This window comes from Melozone crissalis, unplaced genomic scaffold (assembly GCF_028551555.1).
Source record: "Melozone crissalis strain CALT ecotype California unplaced genomic scaffold, PUWL_Pcris_2 ptg000013l_1, whole genome shotgun sequence".
NCBI classification, from domain to species: Eukaryota; Metazoa; Chordata; class Aves; order Passeriformes; family Passerellidae; genus Melozone; species Melozone crissalis.
Genome location: NW_026535791.1, coordinates 57,450,181 through 57,476,210, shown reverse-complemented (window position 1 = coordinate 57,476,210; position 26,030 = coordinate 57,450,181). Strand labels below are relative to the sequence as shown.

At 36.8% G+C, this 26,030-nt stretch overlaps 1 protein-coding gene across 2 annotated transcripts in view; it reads right to left on the bottom strand.

The window, feature by feature from the left end:
* OFD1 (OFD1 centriole and centriolar satellite protein) overlaps positions 1 to 26,016 on the bottom strand; it is a 30,394-nt gene extending 4,378 nt beyond the window's left edge. For both annotated transcript variants that reach the window (XM_054271463.1, XM_054271464.1), the window contains exons 1-18: positions 25,808 to 26,016; positions 23,797 to 23,997; positions 22,977 to 23,045; positions 22,864 to 22,891; positions 21,986 to 22,093; positions 21,147 to 21,283; positions 18,931 to 19,104; positions 16,864 to 16,970; positions 15,852 to 15,971; positions 13,453 to 13,526; positions 12,740 to 12,831; positions 12,408 to 12,597; positions 11,612 to 11,742; positions 11,136 to 11,247; positions 9,034 to 9,690; positions 6,678 to 6,813; positions 3,778 to 3,878; positions 249 to 368 (exon numbers count right to left, since the gene is read on the bottom strand). In XM_054271463.1, the coding sequence (XP_054127438.1) occupies positions 249 to 368; positions 3,778 to 3,878; positions 6,678 to 6,813; positions 9,034 to 9,690; positions 11,136 to 11,247; positions 11,612 to 11,742; positions 12,408 to 12,597; positions 12,740 to 12,831; positions 13,453 to 13,526; positions 15,852 to 15,971; positions 16,864 to 16,970; positions 18,931 to 19,104; positions 21,147 to 21,283; positions 21,986 to 22,093; positions 22,864 to 22,891; positions 22,977 to 23,045; positions 23,797 to 23,997; positions 25,808 to 25,903 (2,653 nt within the window). In that variant the 5' untranslated portion in view covers positions 25,904 to 26,016. The remainder of the gene's footprint in view (positions 1 to 248; positions 369 to 3,777; positions 3,879 to 6,677; positions 6,814 to 9,033; positions 9,691 to 11,135; positions 11,248 to 11,611; positions 11,743 to 12,407; positions 12,598 to 12,739; positions 12,832 to 13,452; positions 13,527 to 15,851; positions 15,972 to 16,863; positions 16,971 to 18,930; positions 19,105 to 21,146; positions 21,284 to 21,985; positions 22,094 to 22,863; positions 22,892 to 22,976; positions 23,046 to 23,796; positions 23,998 to 25,807) is intronic.
* Positions 26,017 to 26,030: the final 14 nt, after the last annotated feature.

Here is a 26,030-nt window from a genome sequence, read left to right as displayed (position 1 = left end):
GTGGGATGGGTGGCAAGAATGTTTAAATTAAAAGCAAATTTAACTAAAGCCAGGATGAAAAATGTCATCCTCATACAAAAAAAAAAACAAACAAAGGAAAATACTGTTTCTCCTTATTACAGAAATGGCACTTTCTGAAAAATTTTTCAACCACACCAGCCTACATACCTACAGACTCTTAAATATTTGTCTTTCTGTGTTACACATTTGACATTTAAAAGGGTACTTTCTTTTGTGTCTGAACTCACTCAAGTCCTGCAGTGAAGTGGCTGCTGCTGGCACAGGGGCTGTGACACAGTTTCCATCCACAATGTCCCCAGATGGATGCAAGACATCACTTTCACACTCCTCTGGTATGTCCCCCTGATCTGGAGAAGAAATGTGAACAATGGCTTCATTATTTTGTAATTGCAAAAGTGGAGCACAGCAATGGACAGAGTGTGGGAATGGCTAAATTAGAACACAAAAATATCAGCACTAATTGAGCATTTTCCCTTCAACTTGATCATCTCCCTGAGAATTAAGAATTATCATAGGCTGTACTTGCTTCCTTAATTACAGAATTGTTAGTTTTGAAATTAGCTATTGGAACACATTTGTTTATAAAGCCAAAACTGTAGAAATATACAACAGAAACCCAAGATGTTTTCATTTCTTTGCAAAATCAAGATACAAGTAACAGAAAAATTGTCTATCCAAGTTCAGCTCATAGTTTTTATGCGTATAAAAATAATCTTTAACTATCTGGTCACACACTTTTTAATGGGGTCTTTGCCTTCTTCAGTGCACAGGATGGATGCTGCTAACTCAGACATTCTACATTATACTATCTTTTCCCTGTGCAATGTTGGCTCTCAATTCACAAAACCACAATTAGTGTCCTTCCTCTTTGATCACTGCTGTGATACTGAACTGCTTTTAAATTACTGATTTGCAAATATGCAGACTGCTATTACCTCACTTGATGGGAGACAGAAAAAAAGAGCTAAAACAAGATGTGGGTATTATCTCTAGATAGCCAACCTGAAATACACAGGACTATTCTCCCAAGCACTTGGTGTAACATAGCACAGATACTCTATATATCTCTAGGTTTTGGGTAAAGCTTTAGAAAACATCAATTTTCATCCTTCATATACTAGCAATGTCTCAAACTTTTCTTTTTCACATAATAATAAAACTGAAATATTTTACATGAAAAAACCCAAGTCAACCAAACTGATCAGCCTCTTTCTCTCTGAACTCTCTGAAAAATTGTCTCTCTAAATTTCTTTAAATTAAAACTCTTTTAGAAGAACTGTAGATGAAAGCATAACAGAAAATTTCTGTCAAGCTGTCATTCTAAGTTAGGAGAATGTTTTCAGTTTCTTACCAAAGCAAGAGGAATTCCTACCTGCTTCACCTAGGAAAATAAATTCTATATATGGGCAGTTTTGTAAGACCAAAATAATGGGCTATCACACTCAAAAGAAAATCTATTCTGTTTTGTTGCTCTCTCTTAATTATAAAACTATCAACAACAACATTATTTCCATATGAGGCACCAATAAGCATCAGGTGTATTTACATTTAAAAAAAAACTCCTTTCATAAACTTGTCCCAGTTAAATATTACTTCTAACTTCAAAATTACTGCTAACAACATAAACAAAAAAAGAAACCCAAACCAGAACCATTAATAGTAGAAAACATGTTAAATTAACTACTCTGCAAAGGAGAAAAAAGGTAATTCTGTACACTTCCACTCCCTTTTTAAGGGTAGACAGCAAGAGATGCATTATTCCCTTAAGCACAGCACCCAGAAACAGCTGCTGCCAAAATAATCTGCTGATCTTTTCTTTCTAGAACTCACTCACAGTAGGACTAAAATATTTCCGTATTTTCTGGTATCTCCTTTAAGTCACTGATTTTTTTTACTGTTATCAACTTCATCCTTCACTAAATCTTTTTCTGTACTTACTTCTTAGATTTTACTTTCTTACCCACCTCTCCCTGCAATTTCTCCTGAGCCACCTCCTTTCCTTTTCAGCCAATCTGATTTCCTCCTATATACTGAGATTGCCTTTTGATGTAGGCTCACCCAGCTAAAGTACTGCTGATTGAGAAATCATCAGCATTTGTGAACTCTTTCAGACTGACCACCACACATCAGCAAATGATTCATTAGCACCTTACCTGGGCACAGCATCTACTCTGCCCTAATTGCCAAGAAAATGCCAGTCTGTTGTCATATGTAATAAAATAAAAATGAAATATGTAATGTATTCCCAAAAGTCTCCCATACAAAATTTAACAAATAAATATAAGTCTAATTAAAATGTGAGATGAGTAGAAACCATTAGTGGCTACAGGCTTGGTTCATATTCAAATAATGCATTTAAAGCTTATAAAAGAAATAAATGAGAGAAATCAAACCAGCTGAGTAATGAGTAAAGCTTCACAGAGAAATGCACAGATGAGGCATTATCTTCTGCCAGTTATCACTAAACACTATCAGCACATCTGCTATTTAAACAAAAATCTTTTTTGGTTGCTTGCTTTTAAAGTACTGAAAGCCATATTCCATAGGGACAGGAGAGTGAGCAAGGGCTCCACTCCATCTTCCATATGATCTAACCACAGCCAAAAGAATAAGCCAGTCTGAAAACATTGACACCAGACAGAATCACTGGTTTCAATGAAAATACCCCTGACTCTCCCAGCAACAACCACAATCTCTTCACCACCTATGAGTTGAGTTACACCACACAATGCCACATGTCCACCAAGCCTCAGGACTTTACAGACCTCATGAAATCTGCAAATAGGAAGGGTTACCTGGCTGTTCACATCTTCCTCATTGACAACTTCATTTACTTTAAACTCACAGTTTCATGGGAGATAAGGCTGCTAAGGTTCAATATTAGGATGTCACTCAAAACTAAGTAAGGTCTGTAACTGCTTCCATTTCTCACTCCATACACAAATGGCTATAAAGGACACCAAGTTTGATTACTCTCTTCTTTCTACACTACCTTAGTTACATCAAAGATTTCTGAAAATCGACCCTGCAGCATACAGAGAGAAGAAAATATTTTATAGCCTGCAATCAACAGAGAGAAGAAATGCAATTAAATGGAGTACTGACCTCAGAGAAAAAAAAAGGAACAAAATTCAGGTTTCAGTAACTGAACCACATGTTCCAAAACTACTCAGAGATGCTGATTAACTGCATAAGAGTTCCTTTGATTAACTGCAACAGTTCTTTCTTCCCACATTTACATGCAGCCTAAAGCAACTTCTAATTCATACTACTATTTAAGCCTCAGTTACTGAAGGAAGAATCAAGAGTGCATGCAATAGCTACAGAAACCTATCTTTAGACTTATAACCTGGTTCTAATTTATGCAGCAAATATAATAAAGCCTCAATTTAGTTCACATACTAATACACTTTTCTGTTTAAAAAAAATTCTACACCATTTAAAAACATTCCAAAGCAACCATCAGACCTACAGTATTAATCAGAACAAGGTTATGCAAGATTTCTGAACAAATTTATGTTACAAATTTCAGAACCAACTCAATTTAATGTCTGCTTATTACTATATACATTTACCTAAAGATGCAAGAATGAAGAAATTTAATACCCCATCATCTGAGACATTGGTTTTCCCTAATTCCAAAATCAATCAGAAATTTTTCTCTCCAACTACAGTCTTAAAACTATGAAGACAGTTATCCTATACTGTTAACCCCTAAGGTGTTAAACAAACTGTCTGAAATGCACTAAAACTTACCTTCAAGAGTGGAAATGTGTTCTTCAAGATCCTCATACCTTAGTTTCTCTGGTTTGTGAATATCACTGAGATCTTGTTTATCGGTCTGTTGACTCTGAAGCCTGAAAAAAATAAGGAAGAATATAAATAAATTAATAAATATAAATGCTGAACTTCTAAGCAAATAGTCATCTGAAATTCACTCACATGCTAAGCAACAGGCTAAACCAAACCTAAAATCCATGAAACTTTCTGACTCAAATTTATGGTATTCAATCCACTTCTCTAACTTTTACCACAAGTCCACTGCATTTCCCTCCAGCCTTTACCCAAGGTCTTTACATGACATTTTATTACATTAAAACAAAATAAAAAGACTAAGAAAAAAGGTAAAAAAGGAGAAATACAATGAATTGTGACAGTCAACTGAAACTAAGAAATTTGCCTCTTTAAGCTTTGTGTTACAGTTTAATTTCCATTTTGATGTCATCTTAACAGATGTGTTGGAAATGTATTAGGATTAGATGTCTGGCAAAACAAGAGATGCAGGGGTGAAAATCTGGGTTCTATCAAAATGGGGTTAGTGCCCTCATTCTAAATCCCCGTTTATCTCATCACAAAGATAATGTGAAAGAACAATGTCTCCCACGTGACCCAGCTACTAAACTCTGACCAGAGCCAGAACAGCAAAAGGAGTGCAGGCCACTAATGAAATTCAGCATCAGCACTTCATAAAGGAGCTTACTTCACACCAGCTGGTGCCCTTCATCACAGACTGTTTGTGCTTACAATTTCTAAGGAATACAGGTCTTCCATGGGGCAAAAGTGGAGAACAAACAATACAAACAATACCAAACATACCCCCAACAATGAGATTTGTTCATAAGCAAAAAGTGAATCTGGGCACAGACAAATAAATCTGCATTGCCAAAAGGATAGTTCAGTGATGTCAGTGGGGAAAAATACCCTGTAAATTAAAGAGGACAGAGTAAATGAAATTTCAAGTTTTGGAAACCTATTTCATGTTTTGAGTCTTTCCTTCACAGAAATGGTTAAGTGCTAAATAATTCTCAAGGGTGTGAAGTTCAAGGACATGCATGTCACTTTCTTCAATACTGTGTCCTGCAACACTGCTAGAAAGACAGAGAACCCACTGCCTCAGCAACAACCCTCAACTGGTTTCTTCAGGCCTAAACAAACAAACAAACAAAAAATTAGGTAATAATCTGCCTTATCACTTAGTCTTCCTGTCTGTGCTTACTGGTTTCCTTCATACCACTCATATCTTGTAGCATAAATAAACAAGGACCTCCTGTAGTTGCAGAAGCAATTGTTCTTCCCCACTGACTGAGCTCTGACTTCTAACAGCTTGTCACGGATGTTACAGCATCACATTCGCTTCTCTTGCCTTTTCAAAGAAGGTCCCATTGCCACTTAAAATCTACAGGTCATAAACTAATCCCACAGTACACATCAGTGATGTGGCATTTGCCTAATAATAGGAGTAAATAACTGGAAAAGCCCACACATGCATTTCTCAAATATTTCATGTAAGAGAAAACAGTCCGAGGCACATGAAATGAGAAAATACGCAACAAAAGAATGTTTTTCCTTTGAGAAAGTCTTGGGAAAGCAGCAAGTTCAAGACAATTACTGGGACCTTATACCCTTGCTTTGTCATAAACCCAAGAAAGCAACAACAAACTATAGCTGCCTTCCCAGACCCAGGTCTGTCCTCTGCAACACAACTTGCTCATACTGTTCACTCTCCAAGCAGGATAGAGTCTGCAAAATCCTTCAAAGTGCAGTCCCTCAAAGGATTAGAGCACTTTCCCCTATCACCTTAACATGCAGGTTAACATTCAACCTCCACTTTTTAAGGTCTGTCAGAGAAGTACAAGAAATCTGAGGTATAACACAGAAAATGTGAATGGGTCGGGAAAGAAGACACAGCCTCAAGGGAATACTTAAAGGAAACTGACCTCACAGGCCCTAAATATCCCAACAGCTCATTTTGCAAACAAAAAACATAAAAGCTCTTCCAAAATAACCAGATATTCTCTCTGCATTAAATGTATGTTGAGGCACTGATAAAAGAAAAGAAAAGCCTACAAATGCCTGCTAGAGCTGCCCCAGCACAAGCTGTCTTTCTTCAGCCACCAAATCACGAATGATGGCTAGCAGGCTAAAGACAATTCAGCTGTCTCTTCTATGGAAAAAAATCTTAAAAGTTAAATCCTAGAGCTGCTTCTGAAGGCACATATTCACAATTCTTAGGTTTGGAGAGTGGAGGCAACACTGGCCATTTAGACCAGAAGAACTCCAGACATGGAAATAGGAGATACAGAGACGGAAGAGAAGCCATTTTAATGCAGCCTAATTTTGTCAAGTTATTCATTTACCTTTAAAAGATCTTAAAAAAAAAAACAAAAAAACAAGAAAAGTGAAGAGCTGTGCTACCCATCCCATTCCCACATGCAAAGGAGACTGGAAAATCCTACTTTGAAAACAGGCACATGAACAAGCTCTTTCAGAGAGAGAAAAGAAGTAATAAATTCAGCATTACAGCTTGTTAATGAATGAAATGAGAATGTAGAATTGCCTTGATTTAAATTCTCAAACAGGAAGCAGAAATTCAAATGCTTCAATTAGCAAAAGCTCATCAGTCAGGTCACAGATGTGAAAAATAGAGACAATAAAGAGACATGGCTTTGCTCAGAGTAAAGCGTTTCAGTTTTTTTATAACTAGGTTCCACTTGAGGCATGATATTTAAAATGGAAATCCTTATTCATCTTTAGAAAAGTTTTCACTTATAAAATCAATGGCTTGCTTGATTTGTAAAAGCAGCTACCACTGTGAGCAATTAGATAAATGTTTCTTTAAAAAGCAGGTTAAAATGTTGCTTTGTAAACAATGTTACCTGATTTTCTGGCCATGACTGGATGGCGAGGAAGGAACAGACTCAGAAGATGAAAGCAAACATCGCTTTGAAATAGGAGAAAGAACCTGGTCAACACTCTGCTGTGAAGAGGTAAAGGATGAGCTCTTGATGCTCTCTGCAGAATAAAAATTCCACAATTTGTATTAGCTAACTGTGCTACTATTTCTCAGACAAGGTTGTACAACACATGCATTATTGGTTCAATGTGCACGGACCTAGGAAGGAAAACAGTCATATGCATGAGCTAGTTTAAAGGAAAATAAAAAACTGCATAATCCTTGTACTTGCAGATTATGCAGCAGAACAGCTGTTGGATCTGCAACTGTAAGTATTTTAGAGGAGAACATACTTCTTTCATTCTCCATTCTCCAGAGACAGGTGCTGACAACTGAGCTGCACTTAACCTCACTTAAAGGAAACACCAATCTCAGACTCATATGCATGGTATCTTCTACCTCTTTAAATTTACCCTGAGTTGTTCAGACTGGTATTTTCAACAGCACCCAAAAGCTCCACAGAAGCTTCCAGAATGACTTAAGAGTTTTCTAGCAAAACCACACCTGGTGCTTCACCTATCTTTAGCAGAAAAGAATACACATACACCACTATAAAAGCATTCCTCAGAAGACTCATGAGGGTGAAGTGACATCTCAGTGGGGAAGCAATCTAAGTGGGAGCTGACAAATCCCACTAACAGCATTTAACCTAACCTTAATATCCTCTCACCCAGCTTCAGCCTGGTTTCCTACACTCCACACCACTCCATTTCTGTAACTCCTGAGTCAGGTAATGCACTCCTTTGTTATTCAATTCTTACCCCTCTCCAGACCAGTCAGTTTTGTGCATTAAGCAAAGAACAGATCCAATGGAAAAAAAAGAGATCTACCATCCTGTAACTAGTTTCTGAAAAGTACAAAGACAGGACACATTGTTCAGGTTATGCACACAACTATAGTTTTAACATTTCATAATTTTCAACAAAACTCTAGTGTTATGAAAGATTTTGTCTGTGTGCAATGCTAAACAAATAGTCTGTGAGTATTTTATATAGAAGCTGACAGAGAGAACTTACAACATGGAAAATTGCTTTGGAAGTTGAAGTCTCAAAGACGTTTTTAGTAACATCTAAGAGTATGATACTCTACATGCAGAAACACAGGGACAGCCACAATCAATCAGTGTTTGTAACCTGTTTCTAACAGTGCCCACTACCAAAGAAAACTAAACTAAAATTGAAAAAGGAGAATACTTGTATCTTACTGCTGGCAATACCCATCCCAATCTTTCTCCAATCAATACTTTTTTGGATCATCCTGACAGAGAAGTTGCATTCCTGCATCTGTGCTTGTTCTCACAGAAGCAATAAATTACACAGCTTACTCGTGGTATGAAAAAGTGTTTATTTCCTTTCAATGTCAGGGGATTCTGGGGTCTGTGAAACAGTACTCAGTTGATCCCTTTTCACCTTTTTCACATTGCTCATTGTTTTCCAGATTTCCCACAGCCACCCTTCTTTCAAACTAAGCTGCCCTTGTATTTAACCTTCCTTCATGGAGCAGTTGATCATTATCTTTTTTTTGTTACTGTTTCTTTTTTTAATTGTATTAAATCTACTTTAAGCCAGGGTGAAAATAATTGTGTCACTCAAGAAGCAGATGTACTGCAGATTTGAAAAAACAGATTGTTTTTTTACATTTTGTTTCTATTTTGCTTGCTTTTCTAAATACTGTCCTTAAAAAAAAAAAGCCTAAGCAATTACTAGAAACTGTGATATTAATAGCAAATGAAAATTTTTCAAAACTAGATCCTTCCTCCTTACAATTGCTGAGGAGTATTTTATAAAGATGTCACACAAAAAGAACAAACAAAAGGAAATCTGGACCTTTCAGACTGGAAAGCTCGATTTAAGAGAAGCTAAAGACATCTTCTGCCACACACTTTAACTACAACAGTTAAATGAAAGATTAGAAATATAGGAGGGTAAGAAACTACAATTAATGTTGAAAGCTTTACTTAATAGCAAGTTTTGAATTAAACTCTGTATATCATAAAGTTACACCTGTAGGGATTTATATGGTGTAGTCTTCTCTTGAAAGCTCCCTATAGTATGTTGAGGGACTGTAAACATGCTTCTCCAGTACTTGTTTCCAGGAAGAAGCAATACTCCAAGCAGCTGGTATATTCTGTTTCCTGAAAAACCACATCTCCTGACTTCTCCTGCATCTTAGCAATTAACGAGTCCATGACTAACACTGCTAAATCTTTCTGTTCCCAGAGCACAAGAGGAACAGTAAGCAAAACCCATTACTGCACCCCATTAACAATTGAGACTTACCATCTGGAATTTTCTTGTTACTGAGGTCTTTCTTTGGTTTGGAAATGGGAGTGGAAGAAAGGCGCCTGGAAGATGCTCCTCTGCGTGGTGGCGTGAAGGAAGTTTCATAGATATCGACCTGCCCAGTTCTTTTGATGTTGTCCTCACCTCTGGGACTGCCCAGAGGGGAATGTGGGCAGCTGGGATTATGCTCTAGCAGTTCCTGCTGGGCACTCAAAGGGTTGCTACCAAGAGGACACTGCAGAATTAAAGGAGGCTGCATCTTGCTTGGTGTTCTGCTGGCAGCTGCACTCAGCATGACTCTGTGCTGGTAACTCCTGTAGGCTTCCTCCAAGAACTCGGCCTCCTTCTCCAGCTCCTTCACCCTGGCGCGGGCCTGCGCGATGCACTCCAGGTCAGAGTCCGGGGAGGCGCCGCGCGGCCCTGGCACGGCGCTGGCTGTCCCCACATCAGACAGGGGCAGCTGCAGGTGACAGCCAGGCCCTGGCACGGTGCTGGCCATCCCCACATTGGGCAGGAGTGGCTTCCTCGGGAATGCACCATCCACGTAAATGTCGTGGGGCACCAGCCTGTCCCCCGCCCTGTCTCCCAGGAAGTCGAGGACGGAGCGGTCGACAAGCGACGGCTTTGGGTTCCGATACACCTCATTCTCCAGAGCTAAACGGCAGCAAGAGCAATAAGTGACACTAAAGCAGGGAGGGAGACCCACAGCAAAGCAAAAATAGTAAAACATGGCATTTAAATTCCAATTTGATCAAAATTATTCTACCACGCAATTGGCTTACATTTCGAGAATTTAATGGTTTAATTGTAATTGATTTAATGTATTTTTAATGCAGCTTCAAAGCTGCAAAATACTGCTATTCTTAAAATATATAATTCTTGCACTTAAAACCACCATTAATTTAAAAAATAACATTGTAGAGTACATGGCTATGTTTAAGTAAATAAACAAACATGAAAACATTACCACTTTAGACACGTTAGATCTTATCATGCTGGTAAAGTCTAAGGAACACAGGGCATGCCACAAGTCTTAACAGTTTCCCTTTATTTAAATCAAAAGGTAATTTTGGAGAAAAACAACACATTACATACAAAATGGTTTGTTCTGTTTGTTTTTTTTTTCATTAAAAGTACTCTAAAATTGTCAGTTAAACTGAATGTTTTGGGGCAGTCAGCTTCCATACACTTCCATGCTTCAACAAGCCCAAAAAACCAATCTGCTGTATCTTTCAGCAAATTTACAGCCTTTTTTTTATTCTACACAAATGGTTCTTCAATTACTTCATTAACTCTGATGTAAAATGAACGTTCTTACAGCACCTTCAGTCATTTAATTAAACTATATATTTGCTATTTTCATATAACAAATTTCCAATTCCAAATGGTACCAATAAGCGTACCATAAATGTACGTGTAAGTCTAGTGAATATATGAAATGTAAAATATTGCATATACTGAGCTATGAGACATGTATGTAATATATAATCATTGCAGAATTGAATTCCATATTTGTACATTAAATATGCATACTAACCCTTATATTTATAATACTTGATATTAACAAACTGACAGGCATCTTTAAAGAACATTTCTTCAGCAGACTGAATTGCTTTCTGTAAGTGCCCATGTTTCTAATGCTCTTAGATAAGTTAAGCATAAGTTAGGCAAAAGTTATTAGACTAAAACTGTTTAAGAGTTAGACCTAAATTTCTGAGGTACAAAACAAAATTTCAAACTGATTATTTTTATTATGAACATTCAAGAATCAAAACACATTAAAACACAAATTGCCTGCTGGAAAATGTTGTTTATGTTACCAGCAAACATTAATGGCCTTATACTGAGGAAAAACAGACAATGAAAATGTGCAAATGCTCAGGGAGGAGTATTTTTCTTCCTCTGCCAGGTTTGTTTTCTGAAAGCAGGTTAAAATGAGTCTTCTTTTTTTAAACTGGGCTTTAAATACATTTTGATTTTAAACTTTAAAACTTACTCCCTGGTGATGTGCTGGCTCTACACAACTGCAGTCTTTTTAAGCTTCTGGAACTTTTTTCATTTGTCCTTCATAAAGGACTGCTCTGATGTAAGATACAAACCTGCCTGTGTTTGCTTCACTTGCAGTTTCAGCTCTTCAACCTGCATATTTAACTTCCTGACAGTAGCTTCAGAGTCTAACAGTTGGGCCTTTAACTGGGCACAACGCTCAATCTATAGGAAATCAGGAGAAAAACAAAACCCATCATAATTCAAACAACATGAATAATCTCAACTAGCCGAATACTTGGTTTCTAAATGTTTTCCAGGTCCAGTCAGATCATACATACCTAGTATCCTACTGAAAGTCAGCACTGACAATTTGGTGACTTGGTAAGACTTGGTAATGTTGGGTTGGCTTTATTTTTGGTGTGGTGATATTTTGTTTTCTTTAGAGGTAGTTGTATATATAAAAATAAGCACTGTACAAACAACCCTTGTAACTGCATGCCAAATGGCCTGCACAGGCAGATGGGTAATTGTGAAAGAGACGACAGGAAGAAGAAAAGATTCAAATCATTTTGAAAGAATAATTTACCTCACTTTGTAGCTGTTTTTCCAACATATGCTTATGACTTTCATATTCATCCAGCATCAATTTTGTAGAATGCTCAACTCTCCTCAGCTCCACTTGGCAGGCCAAGTACTCTGCTGAGGGCTGGGACAGCTCTACTCCAAAAGGGAAACACCAGACACTCAGACAAAGAATAACAAGGGTGCACTTTGCTACATGATACCCCATGAACGTGTAAAGCTGATTTGATTTTAGGAATGTAACAAGGCTTTGTCTGAATAAGTACTTGGAGATATTTTTCTTCTTCCTTTTACAAAGGACAAAAATCTTCATTGGTGTAGTCCTTTAAGAACTAGACCCAGACTATCCTACACTGGAAGAAAAATACATATCCTTATCTTACATAACTGCACACACATCTCTACTCTCCTGTAACCTGAAGTATTTTTAATGCACATTAAAAATACTTTATTTACTACTTTAGTCAGGCAAGCACTTCAATAACAATGCCATGTTCTTTTACCATGATTAACCATACTCATGCAATGGTTAGAAATATTGCACTGCTTTTTTCAGAGGGTGAAAGGGATAGCCTTCCAAATTACAGCTACCACTTAATTCAGGATTTCCCCCATACAGACATAAAAAAGAAAATAAACTTATGCCAAGGACTGCTCATTAATATGTAAACACTAGTTTGGGTTTCATGCTAACTAATAGCAAATATAATACAAAGAAAGCATTTTAATGAAAATTTACTTCTAAACAAATATTTGTAGAGAAACATAAACAAGAAAATAACTAAATAATTCACACTGACTGTCTCGAAGATGCTGGTTCTCACTCCGAGTCTCATCCAACTGTTGCCTAAGTAGTTTATTCTGCACTTGGAGCTCCACTTTTTCCTCCTTTAGCAAAGGATAGTCTGATACCTCTTTCAGCTTTTCTGTCAACAAATTATTCTGTTTATTTACCAACAGAACCTGGGCCTTCACTGACTCCAAGTCCAGCTGCAGACAAAGAACAGTTTAGAAGCTTATGAACTGCTGTACTACTCAACAATTATTTTTATTTCACTTTTTTTTTATTTGTAACATACCTGAACTGCACCAATTAGAATACAGGCTTCTTTAAATTCATATTTACAATTACCTCAAGCTCTTTGGCACGTGATACAGCTTGCTTGAGTTCCTCCTTTTTTGAATTAACAGCAATGGCTTCTTCTTGCAAAAGCATAGCTTTCTCTGCAGGGAGGATTACAAATGCTGAATTAAAATTAGTAGAGTATTACAGTAAAAAACTGTATCAGCAGAAAACAGTTTTAAGCTGCTAAGCCCAAAATTCAATTTAAGACATAAAAAAGACTGTCATATACACGCCTTCAAAATTAACTAAATCATGCTGTATACACAAATGTATACACATGCATAAACACATTAAGAATTAAGTAAATCAAATTCATATGCCTGTGATACATCATTTCTTACACATCCCTAACTTTAAAGTCTAACCTTGTTATCTGTTCTGCTCTCTTCCACAAGCTCCAATTAAACATTTTGTGCACAAAAAATGTAGAAACTGGCAACTGTGCCAGCGTTCAGTTAAAGCCTGAATGAGCCAGCAGGACTTCCAAAGGAAATGGGACACTGAAAAACCAGGAATGCTTTGCAGCCTCGGAGTAAAGCAGCAGTTTATGATTCCCACTGCATTCTGAACAGCAACAAGTTGCTGAATGTCACCTGTTCTGATGGCTCTTCTGTCCCTTATACCACTGAACACCGGGACTGTTCAGGAACAGTTGTGGTTTGGTATATGACAGCTCTTGAAATAAACAGATACTTTATCAATCTCAGACAGATGGTTACCTTTATTTCTTTTCTCATCTTCAGTAACTTTATTGGTTCTGGCTATGTGTTCTTCTTTTAATTCAAGCTGGTATCTAGAAACAAAAAGGATTATGTACTCCCAAAGGATATGTGTGCACACATGGCACAGGCACTTGTGTTAACTCCATTCTTTGCCAAACTAAACTATAATTCCAGAATTATTTATTAACAAAATTAACTACCACAGAGCCACCAAAAGGGTTGTAAAGGGCCCTGCCAATCATCTCATTCCACCACCTCCTCAAAAAGCCAGATTATTGCCACCTGTACAGCAAGGCAGATGTGGCTCTTCCTAGCCAAGTCTTGAAATCCTCAAAGGACATATATTCAGCATCTCCCTGGATGATCTGTAGCAGTGCTGCACTACTCTCCCAGTAGATTTTTTCCTTATCTCCAAGCTAAATCTCCCAACCCACAACTTGCAGCCCCTTCCATATGAACTCAGAGGTCATACTTGAGAGTCCAACTCAAATGGACTATCCTGGCAGACTTTACCAAGCCCTTTCCAGTTTCTTCATGACCTTTTTGAACTGGGGAGCCCAAACCTGGGCATGGCATTCACAGCATGGTTTCCCCAGTACCTTTCAAGGGACAATAAGTTCCCTCAGTCTGCTGGCCATGCTGCTTCTAATCTTACCCATCATACTGTTTTGCCTTATTTGTCAGAGCATGCTGCTGGCTCATAATCAACCTGGCATTCACTGTAACTCACCCACCTCCTCTTCAGAAATGCAGCTCCTCAGTCAACTATTCTCTCCATTTATACAACCTCACAGGGCTATTCTGCCCCATGCACTGAGCTTTGCCATTTTCCTTGTTAAAATTCCGAAGATTTGCACTGGCACAATTCCCAACTTTGTCAAAATCTGCCTGAACTGAAACTCTGTCACTCATTTAGAAATGATTCCTCTTAATTAAGGGTCATGTTCAAAGCTGAGGATGCCCTGTGCCCATATCCAGATGAAGGTGTTGGACAGTAAGGGCCCCAGAACTGGCCCCAGGGATTCTGTGCACACCACCAGTCACCAGCCAGACTCTGAGCACTGCCCAGGTACACCACCATTCATAGCCCACTAGTTCTCCAACAGTGCCATTCCACTGAACTGGAATTTAGAGGAGGTAAGACTGCTCAGCATTCTACATGACCAGGACATAATTATAAATGGTTTCAGATACAGACAAATCCATCCTCCTGCATTTCTGCAAATGGTCCAGACCACTCAGATCCTTCTCCCATATATGGCATTTAATGTTTACTGCAAAAATAAAAAAATTTATTTGCTAGCAAGCATCACTACTTCTGTATAAGAAACAGTAGTCTTTAATACTTTTCATCAATGATTTGGGTCAAAAGGACATGGATTTTGTCTTTCTGCAGCATGCCTTAAAATATTGTGTATGTTGATAAAATAAGCAAAGCAGCAGTTTATCCTTAAATGTTTTGCTGCTCCTCATGTACTGAAAGGACTTTGCAACCACTATTTGTAACTAGCTGCAAGGTGAGTCAATTAGTTGCACTTCACTGGCCTCTAACAAAATCATCAAATGCCAAGGGATTATTTTTACCAAAGCCTGCTATCAACATCTTTGTTCTTTAATTTAAAGACCTAAAAACACAGGTAATACTGCTCACTGGCTTGCAATAAAAAGTAATGATTCATCAGTTGCTTGCTTTAACAGCCTAACTGAGACAGGTTCACAACATCCAAGAGCTCTTGTCTGCATTGAAATATCAAGGAACCCTTCAAGTGACCAAGGTACCACAAGGAAGTGCTATAGTAAAGTCAGGATATATCCACTGCAACACCCCACAAGAAGCCACAGATGACTGCCAATTCCTTAAGACCAGGTTCAGACAGAAGGTAACCAATAAGAGAGAGATTTATATCACAGAATCCCTCTTCAGAACTGGAAAGGGGCGAAGGTAAGAGCCAGTCTGTCTGTACAATGGGCTAGTATGCCTCTTGCCCCTTTTCCAAGAAACCTGTAACATTTCTTTAATGCTGATTTCCCCTTCATGCCTTTTCTGTATTCATAAAATGCTCACTTCTTTTAAGTGGTCAAAGGAAGTAACTGCTTCAGATCCTCTTGTCTAAATATACAAGCTAATGTCAGATGTCTTTTCCAGATACTGACACAGAATTTAAATTACAGCAACAATATAACCTATAACCAAAAGAGAATTATTTTCCATAGTAAACTTACTAGCAAATAGCTAAGCAGTAACATAAAAGATTCAATCTCACTAAAACAAAAACATAAGTGCACATTTTCAAAGTCCTTGCTTTGCTACACTCTTCAAAATAAATCCTACGGAATTTATGACTCTGTTTTCATAGGAAATATCATGTGTCCTATTAGAGACAAAAAAAATTTACTTTAAGAGCTCTGTCTTCAGCTTTTGGTCGTATGTCTCCTCTATGTTCTTCACAGCAACCTCACGACGCCGAAGTGCATCTTCTATAGCTTTATTTTTCTCCTCCTGAACTTTCTGGGTGCTGAAATATCCAGAAATATACACACAATGACCAGTTATAAAGTCAAAGTTTTAGTCTGGGATTCTGTTTCTTTTTCAAAATAACATTTACAGACATCAAAGGGCAACGTGCTTGTTTGGAATACTGTTGCAATTTGAAATCACCATCAGACTGCCACTGCAGTTCATTAAGAACATGGTGATGTGACAAAACTAAATTGCTCTATTTAAAATTCAGCAGCAATCAATTATGCAGCTATCCCGGGTTAACCCTGGCTCAGTTTCCCACAGCAAATACACTTCAGAGGAAAGAGCTGAATAGCTGGAATAGTTGAGCATGCTATTCTATCAGCACCCTCTGCTGGGTTGATAAAAAACCCCAAGTTTCTGTTAGCAGGATACTCACTTCACTATGAAAAACAGACGATAAAGTAACAACATTAAGTAGTATTGAAAGTTTGGCCAAAAATGGATTAGTTACTTCTTTTTTATTTAACTAAAGAAAACAGATCTTGCTAAGGACAAATAATAAAAAAAATTAATCCCAAAACATAGGAATAATAGCAAAATATTCATGTGTAGATCTTATGAGTGTTAGAGTTACATACTGTGTTGTTCGGGGTTTTGATTTTTTTAATTTAAGCACTTGAAGTAAATATCTAGTTCCTTGCCTGAAAAGCAATGCTAAACTATTTTGGTCGGATGAGGTGGAACAGAAAAAAACAGAAACATCTTTTTGTATGGGGAATCCCTGCTAATAGAGAGAGTATACAACACTGCTCAAAATGTAAAATTATGGGATATATAATCTACTTCAACATCACAGAAGCAGAAACATCTTGAGGCAAGTTTTGCAGAAGCATCATTTAGCATTGTACATATCCACACACCGTACATATCCATGAGCAACTTACATTTCAAATGCCTCCATCCTTTGCTTCAGTTCTGCCTCCCTGGTCCTTATGGCTTCAATATCTTTCAATAGACTTTGTCTCTGAGCGTACACTTCCTTTGCTTCTATCTGCATCACAAAACATCATCCTTAGTTTTGCTTCACTGTAAAACTTCATTTACTGTCTAACACACTCAAACTTCAAAGGATCTTCTTCAGGGACTGACTGATCTTACTCCCATAAATACTATTTATATAGTCCTTATATGAAATAATATCTGGAATAAATTTGAAGTATCTTTTTTTAATTCCATTTCTACTTTCACTCAGAGTAAAAACGTTCTAGATGGAGTCACTTCCGTCTACTCATAAACATCCTTCCTTTAAGAAATAGCACTGATTAAAACTTAAGTAATTTTTTTTTTTAATTGCAGGATAAACATGTTCAAACACTTGACTTTTTTTTAATAAACAAGTTTTGTATGTTCTTCACAAAACTGTAGCTGAAGAAACAAATACCAAAACCCACTGATAAAACATGACTTAAAACTAAAACTGAGTAAAAGAACAGCCTTTCAGTTTTTGCAGTTTAATTTATAGGACTCATAAAAAATTGTAAAAGGGATTCTCCAAGTGATGAACTTAGTAGCATCAAAATCCACATATCTTCATATTAATAAAAATGGCTATTTTGCCCTTAAGCACAAAAGACATTATTTCTCTCAAAAAACCCAAAAAAAGCACAAAAGACATTATTTCTCTCAAAAAACCCAAAAAAAAGTCTAAGAAGAAAACTGTGGTTTTGCCATATGGACCCTTATATCAACTTTGAAAGCCACGTGCATTTGACAGTGCTGACAGATTGAGCTGCTGTTCCTGGTACAAAAAATAGACCAGTTTTTCAAGCCACATTTCCTAGACCTAAAGTCATTATAGTGAAGGGTTAAATGACCTGACATCTTTAATGTAAATATACCTGAACTCTGTTAAAAGAATCCCCAGGCAATTGAAACAAAGCTCCCAGTGAGTGCAGAGGCTGACAAGAGAAATAAAATATTTATACAAAATAGTTGACAGATACATTGATCTAGTCATTAGTAGGGTTTTTTTTAATTACTAAATTAATTTCATGCCCACAGAAGAAGACTGATAGCATAACATAGATGTTTTCTTGTCAGCTTCAAATACATAACCATGAAATAAATTCATGGCATGGTGATAAAATATTTAATATTATAGTAATTTATATAGAGACCTGCACAACTGCTTTGTTAACCAATACCCCATGTTCTCAGGGGAAAAAAAGAGACAAACAAAGCCATAATGCCACCACACCAAAGCAAAAATACAGTTAGCATTTGTGGATAAATATTATTTGGACATGCAGGTCTAATGCAGAGAGCGGGGAGGTGGCAAGGCAAACAGGCAACAGAAGAGCAAACAAACTATTCTTTCAAAAACTGAGAAGTAACAGCTTGAGACTGGGATAAGCAGTTGAAAACTACACACAAATTATTGTGTGTTGTAGTAACAGTTACTACCCTGGCAAAACACCAAGAGTTAACAGCCCAGAGGAGTAACTCATCGACACAGAAGTGCTCAAAAAAATGAATGAGATGCTAGCTTACAGTAAAGATGGTGGTTATTCATAACATTCAATATATAAAACCAAACATGAACAGGACATCTGTACTATATGAGCTATTTATTCCATTTAGGTTAGAGTCTTCTGAGCAGCTAAAAGAACTTAAGAGTGTAACTAAAAGCTATGTTCAACTTTCTGTGAAAAAAAAACAAACCCCAGTGATTTGAATTCAGCAAAATTATTAAAACAGATTTAAAAGTATTTATTACATTTAGATCCCAGCTTGCAGAACTGTTCCTTTTCCAGCCCTCTCTACTTAGATGTTTAACCATACTCATTCTTGCAGTTGCTAAATGCAATTTATAAGAACAAATGTGAATTCTAAGTTTTCCCTAATCAGCCAAGTAAGATCTGAAGCTAAATCTCCCAAAGATAAAAGAACAGTCTAACCAACTCACTGAATCATTCTGCAATAGATTAGGAAAAAAATATTTGGAACTTTACCTCTTGTTGCTTTTGAAGCCTCTCAATAGCATTCTTTTCACGAGAAATCAAGGCTTCAGACTTTGCTTGATGTGTCCTCTCTAACTCGTGGCGCAGCTCAGAGATTTCTTTCTGGGTCTGCACTTTCTCCTCCATTTTAATCTTTGCTATTTCAACTTCTTTAAAATGTTGAAGCTTTTACATAAAGGAGGAAGAGAGGGTTAAATAGGGCCATCTTCAAATCAAAAAAGACAATTCCAAATTTCACCTTGAAATTCATGTTAGGAAACAATAAATTGATAATAAATAATTCCTATGATAGAAGAATCCTAACAGCACATACTATCTGCACATCTCACACAGTTTTCATGTGTTTATCCCAAAGCAGATCTTACACAAAACTATCAGCTTTAGACAAGAGCACAACAGAAGCCTATGAAGAAAAAAGCACTGCAGGAGTGATACTCTGCTTGGAATTAAGGAATGGCCAGAGTCTTTTACTCCTCTTCTGACACTGCCTTCACTCTTGTTCCTTTCCTAAAGAACCACTTCTGACTAGTGATTCAAGAAATGGCAGAAACAGACCCACACCCTGAATTGCTCAGAAACCACACTAATTCACCTGGACACAAAAGAAGTGCCAGAAATGTATAAAAATGCAGAACATGTAACTTCATCTAAAGAAGATTACAAAAAGAGAAGTCCCAATTCACTGACTTGTAAGCACAATTGAAAAAAAGTAAATGCCCACAAACAGGAGAGTACAAATCTTGCATCTGCACAGAAGAATCATTGGGAACATGACTCCATACAGCATGTGAAGGACAATATAAGTGAGAGCAAATGGGATTATAAAGAATTACAATAAAAATTTGGAAAAAAAATCAAAAGCAAGCATACAAGACAAAAAATGTGACGAAAAACTGAGCAAAAGAATCAAAAGAGAATGACAGAAAAATTGTGAGAAAGGATTAAAGAGTGTAAAGGCACAGTATGAATGTCTGATCAAGCAACTCAGGTCTGTGGGCATAAATTTTGTGAAAAATTAAAGAAATAGTGAGACAATACAACATCACTTGTATATCATCACTTGTATATATAGAAATTTGATTAGAAATGTCTTACAGTAATTCACATCATGTTGCCAATGAATTAATGTAAAGTTAATTGAATGAAGAAGAGATTCCCATCTCCTTTGTTACAACTGGTTTGCTTAAACTGATACAAACTTAACACACCAATTAACATGTTTTACATACTATAAAAGACAGAGGCAGTTGGGGAATAAAGGCTAAATGAAGAATGATGGTAAACAGAGGTTTAACTCTCCATCTTTCTACTTGTCTGGCTAAATAAATGACGACTACACTGAGTGCCTCTAAAACTGTGTGGAAGAATTGTCATTATCAGATTATCATCTACACATCCCAGTGAATGACTGATTGTGACAGAAATTAATGAAAAATATATTGAAATGAAATACAGTTGATTTACTTTTTTTCTACCTAAATAAAGAGATGATCTTGACCGAAATTTATGGAAACGGAAAAAGATTATTTAAATAAATGTATTTAAATAAATGCAGTATATTCCCTCTGCTCCATTTTTCAGACAAGGATTATCAAAAGATTATGTGACAAAATTTTAATCTTATTTCCAAAATGACGGAAAATTCTCTAAAAGAGCTGTCTTCAGTTATAGGAAGAAAATAAGTTAGAAATTATTCATAATACTGTCACGACTTTAGCATTTCTGTGCAATGTTTTGAAATAGAATGCAAATTCTCATCAGTATTAAAAATTAATTATCTGTCAAGCTACACAACAACAATTCACACCTCTCAGTTGCTATGCACCATACAGAAACTCAAGCATCAAAATATTAACTGAGAAGGAGAATGAAAATTGTGGTATAAACATTTCTCCATAAAACTAAATAATCAACAGCAGATAAAATTTACCAAATTAAGAAAATGTAAGTAAGTAAAGAGTAAGTAAATGTTAGGTTACAAATTAACATCAGAATACAAAGCTTAACATTCTGTGCACATTTAACAAAAAAGAGGGATGAAAAATATACATGTTATATCATCAAATTAACAACAGATATTGTATTAATTTAGCCTTCTGTGCTTGTTGTATTAGATTTCTTCAATTTGCCTTAAGTATGAAAAGTTTGCAATGTGTAAAGTAAAAATAAACAAATGTCTCCCTCAAATTCATAAACCACAGTTATACCTTTTGATGCATTTCTTCTTGAAGCTGCTTCTCTATTTCTTTTCTATATTCATTAAGTTTTACTTCTAAAGATTCATATTTCTGATGCTGAGGATAGGAGTCTGCAAACTGTTCATCAATCAGCTGAAGCTTCTCAGCTATAAAAAAGCAACACATCCATCATAATTTAAAAGCATTCACTGCAGTTACCTTACCTACACTGCAGGAACCTCACTCTGCAGGACATTCCTCAGCTTATTCAAGTAACACTATCCTAGAAACACTCTGCACAAAAGCAGAGGCAGCACAGAAATGCCATTTATTTGCTTTATTTATATAGGCTGTTCAGGCACTATTTGTGGTATTACATAGTCATTCATCCTCATTACCATGGGTGGACAAGAACTTCCTTTTGTATGCAACTTGTAGCTTTTTTTGTATTATATATTAACTGTGCAACCTTTAGCTTTTTTGTATTAATATATTAATAACAGCATGCATATTATACATTCAAGAACTCTCCATCTATGCCTAACTTGCTCACAGAAAGAGGGCACACATTTACAATTCTGTTCTCCAGAACATATTCCAACACACAACATTTACAGTCCATTTGTCATAGGTCTTAGCTAAATGCCTAAGGAAACACGAGAGTGATTTTAAAAAAAAATCATATCCTGACCTTGCGTTATTTTAAGCAAATTTAGAAATTCCACGTTCTAGTGACAGACATGACCTTTACTCATTGCAACTTTAGGTTGCATTGAGTAAATAACAAAGTAATACCATTCATGCAATATATATAAAGCCATATCATATGCCACTATGAAAACATCTGAGGAGACCTGTTTGCAACTTACCAAGAGACTCTCTGTAAGGAGGCACTGAGGTGGTCTGAGTTTCTGTGCTGTGAGTTTGCCTGTTTAGATGATGTTCAGTAAGTCCAATTAAAATCTGCATAAGGAAACCTAGCAAGATCCAATAGATTAGTAATTAGTAAATCAGATTTGCAATTAACAAAGCAATTTTCAATGTACAAGAAAACCTATTTGATTTACAGAAAGAACAACTATTTCAGTAAAAATCAATACTAGTGAACAATTATGGTTTTATTATAAACATAATCCAGCCCATCTCAGTCAGCAAAAGCTGTCCTTTTGCAACTTTTCCTCCCATCCATGTCTCTTGATTCCCAGGTCAGCTGAAAGTGAAGATTATTAGTACTTAATTATGAGGCCTTTAGGCAACAGGGGGTTTTCAAGATCAAGCTCCTTTAGGTTATACAGCATAGCTAGGTTCTGTTATGCCATATAAGAATTATTTCTTATATAATGCAATGGAAAATCAATTAAATCTGTAACTAGTTTTTGAAGTATGTTCTGCAGGCTAATACAGTGTTATAAAGACAACCCAAAACCTGAATTTTCCAAAGTTAGTATGAAAAGCCTCCAAAGAGCTTTATATATAATACCTGATTACAGATTTTTCTCATATTTCTAATGTACAAGTCATTTATTTTATAAGTAAATGTCAACAGTAAATCCACAAATATGAGTTGGATAATCCTGAAATATAACATTAATCATCTTGGTGTAGTGCAAGTTTCAAAATCCAACTAAATCCAAATTACTCCATACCAACACACATTTAAGAAATCTGCTTTTTTATTGCTTACATCTTAATAAAAATGAAGCTAACACAATTATCTCTGTCTGTACTGCATGCAAGTATTTTGTACCTTTATTTTCCTTCCGAGTTCCTGAGGTCTGTAAAAAAGAAAATAAGTTTTAGCCAGTCTATTTTCATCACCACTGTAATTTAAGCTTATTTTCAAAATCAAAATAACTTTACCAGTGATTTGTAAAGACTGGATTCTGGATTGATCCTCATTAATTGAAGAAGATCTTGCACAGTCCACAGCTTTGGGGAAAATAAACGCCAGTTGGAAAAGGTTAACAAATTTAAAATAATTTCAAGTAAGCAAATGGCACTATTTCATAGTTGTAAATGTTTTCCATTTGTGAAAGACCTATTTACTTCCTGTAAAATCATTTTCAGAGGCCTGCTATTCTACATTTACTTATCTTCACTACTTCAGACATACAGCAGCCAGCATGTAGCTTCATCATCAGCTGAAGCTGTGAAAAGACAGTTTTGTTCTCTCCCCACTGTCAACACATGCTTGCTACTTTCCTTGCCTGTTTTCTTGATTTACCATCCAAATCAGATGAGCTCACTAACCCAAATGATGATTAACTACTCACCAGGTCAAAAAACTAATTTTCAGTTAGAAACAACTTCACCCTATCACACACTTACAGAGAAGCAAAGGCAAGGCAAGGACTGCCCTTTTCAGCCACACTTTGTAGTTAGAACAGCTTGAACTGACCAGGAACCACATTTTCAGGGAATTGAATGGCCAAACACACTTTTATCAGGTTCAGTTCCCCAGTGCTCTGCCACACAGCCAGAACAGCACCACTAGCTTACTGCTAGTTTTAAGTATTCATGAAAATGACTCTGAATGACAGAATGTTTTGTGGAGATCAGAAGTTTTAAAAATATTTTTATTTCCTATCACAAAAAATTATCTTTTCAATTGTTAGAATATGACAACCTCCAGAGAACAAAGCTCCTAGATATCATGGAAAAGGCAGAATATTGAACGTACCTTGCTCTTCTCTAATCCACTTTCTGGAAAGAAAACAGAAAGTGAATACTCGTAGCCACATCTCTCTAGATGATCTGCCACCAAACTGTTGGAAGCAGTGATCAAAAGTGAACTGTCTTCACTTGGAACCAGCTGTGGCTGAAGCTCTCCACTCAGAATTGGGTGCATTAGTTCATGGATTAGCTGGTTTCGGAGGTGTGTCTAATACAGGAAAAAAAACCATTGCATTACCAGTTTACATGTGATTCAATGAGAGTTTTAATTTTTCAAAATCCACAGGGAGCCTCATTTTACTTATACAACCTACAAACAGAAGAGGGCAGACTAATTTTGGGAAAATCTGGAAGTGCACTATGAACACCCTGCCCTTCTTCAAAACCCTCTAATGGTGGACACAATGAACTCTGACTTTCCCTCAAAAAGTACCAAACATAGGACTAAAAATAAGTTCCCAGTCAAGAGCTCACATAAGCACCACTCTTGTAGCATCATTTTCAGATCTCTGCTTTCCTGTTTTCCTTCCCTTTGGCTTAAATAAAGCCTTCCTGATGTGGCCACCATCTCAGGTGTTCTTAGAACCCTCACTGATCCTCTTCTGAGTCTCATTCCAAGAAGCTGCTCATGCCATCACAAAAGTAGATGGCAAAATAAACAAAAAAATTCAATGTCTTTAATATAAATTATTTTGTAGGGAAGCAAAAGAGTACTAACCAAAGAGACCTACAGGCACTAATAATTACTAAATGGCATTTTAAAATAATTTATTTGTATTCTGTAAGTTACAGTAGAGGGGAAAAAGTAACCTAAAAGCAGATCTCCCTTCCATGAAAGGAAGAAAGAATTATTTTCATTATACAGTTATTCAAATTGTTTATACAAATTGTTTATAAGAAAAAATCATGGCACAAATAGTGTTTTAAACTTTCAAAAGCAGGTATGCAACAGTGACACAACTGAATAAAGAGGCAGTGTGTTACCAAAAATGTGACAAAATAATTACCACAACTGAATAAAGCTGGATCATCAGACCAACCTGATATTTTAGCATGGTTTTCAAGAGAAATTAGGCTGACAACAAAATTACAGAACTACAGAATATTCTGAGTTGGAAAGGATCCCTGAATCCAACTTTCAAACTCAACTAAAAAACCTCTTTTCCTTATTAATTTCTGAACTTGTTCAGTCTCAATCAACTTTAACAGACAGAATGTTGTCTCAAAAACAACCAGGAACAGCAATCTCTTATACATCTTGTGGCAAAGTGAAGGTGGAAAGCACAGGGCTAAATCCTTATCCATAGTACAGAAAAGGAAGGCAGAAATAGCCTTCTAGACAAGTTAAAGCAAAAAATTGAACTTAAACATAAAGTAATCTGATAGAATACTAGTTAAATTGAGCAAGAAATGGTTCAAGCACTGCAAGCTTGGTATGGAAGTCAGTAATGCAGAAATAAACTGTCCTGAACAGCAAATTCGTAGCTATTGGATTATCAATGATATTTTTGAAATATTGATCTTGATTTTTTCCTATGCATTCTCCTGAACAAGCACGCAAGGACAAAACAGCTCAAATAGTTTTAAAACAGGAATGTAGTATTTTAGAAGTATAATTCATATAGCATGCTTAATTATCATAGGTAATAAACACACCCTGTAACCTGAGAGATCCTTTCCTATTTTATATTCTAATTTATTGTTCTCTCCCGTGCCTGACTTCTTTTTTCAAGTATGGGTATTTTCAAAGACCTAAAGCAGGCTTTCAACCTTCCTCGGAAAAACACTACGAGGCCAAGGCACAATGAAAGGCCATTCTGTTTAGGGAGAACCTCGCAAATGGGGGGAAAACCCCCAAACACACCACACCCCACACCTCCCCAAATAATAATTAAGTTGTGGCAAAACAATACTTGGTGGAGAGAGCGAGATGCTTGTACTCGGCACAGCTTTCGGGGCTCTCTGTGTTAAAGCAGCACAGAGAACCACAGGCAGCACCTGCTGAAAACAAAGCACACCTTAAGTGTGTCCAGCACGCCTCGGCTCTTAAAGGTCTGATACAGCCTTTTCCGGAGCTCCTCCTGGGACAGTGTTTCCCTTTCAACCGATGCCATCGTGCCCTACAACACCGAAACAAAAAGGGCCATTACTGACTCGCAGCGAGACCCACATCCAGCGAGACGCCGAGCGCTCTCGCCGCCTCCCCTCGGCCCGCTCGGGCTTTCCCGGGCAGCCGCCCGC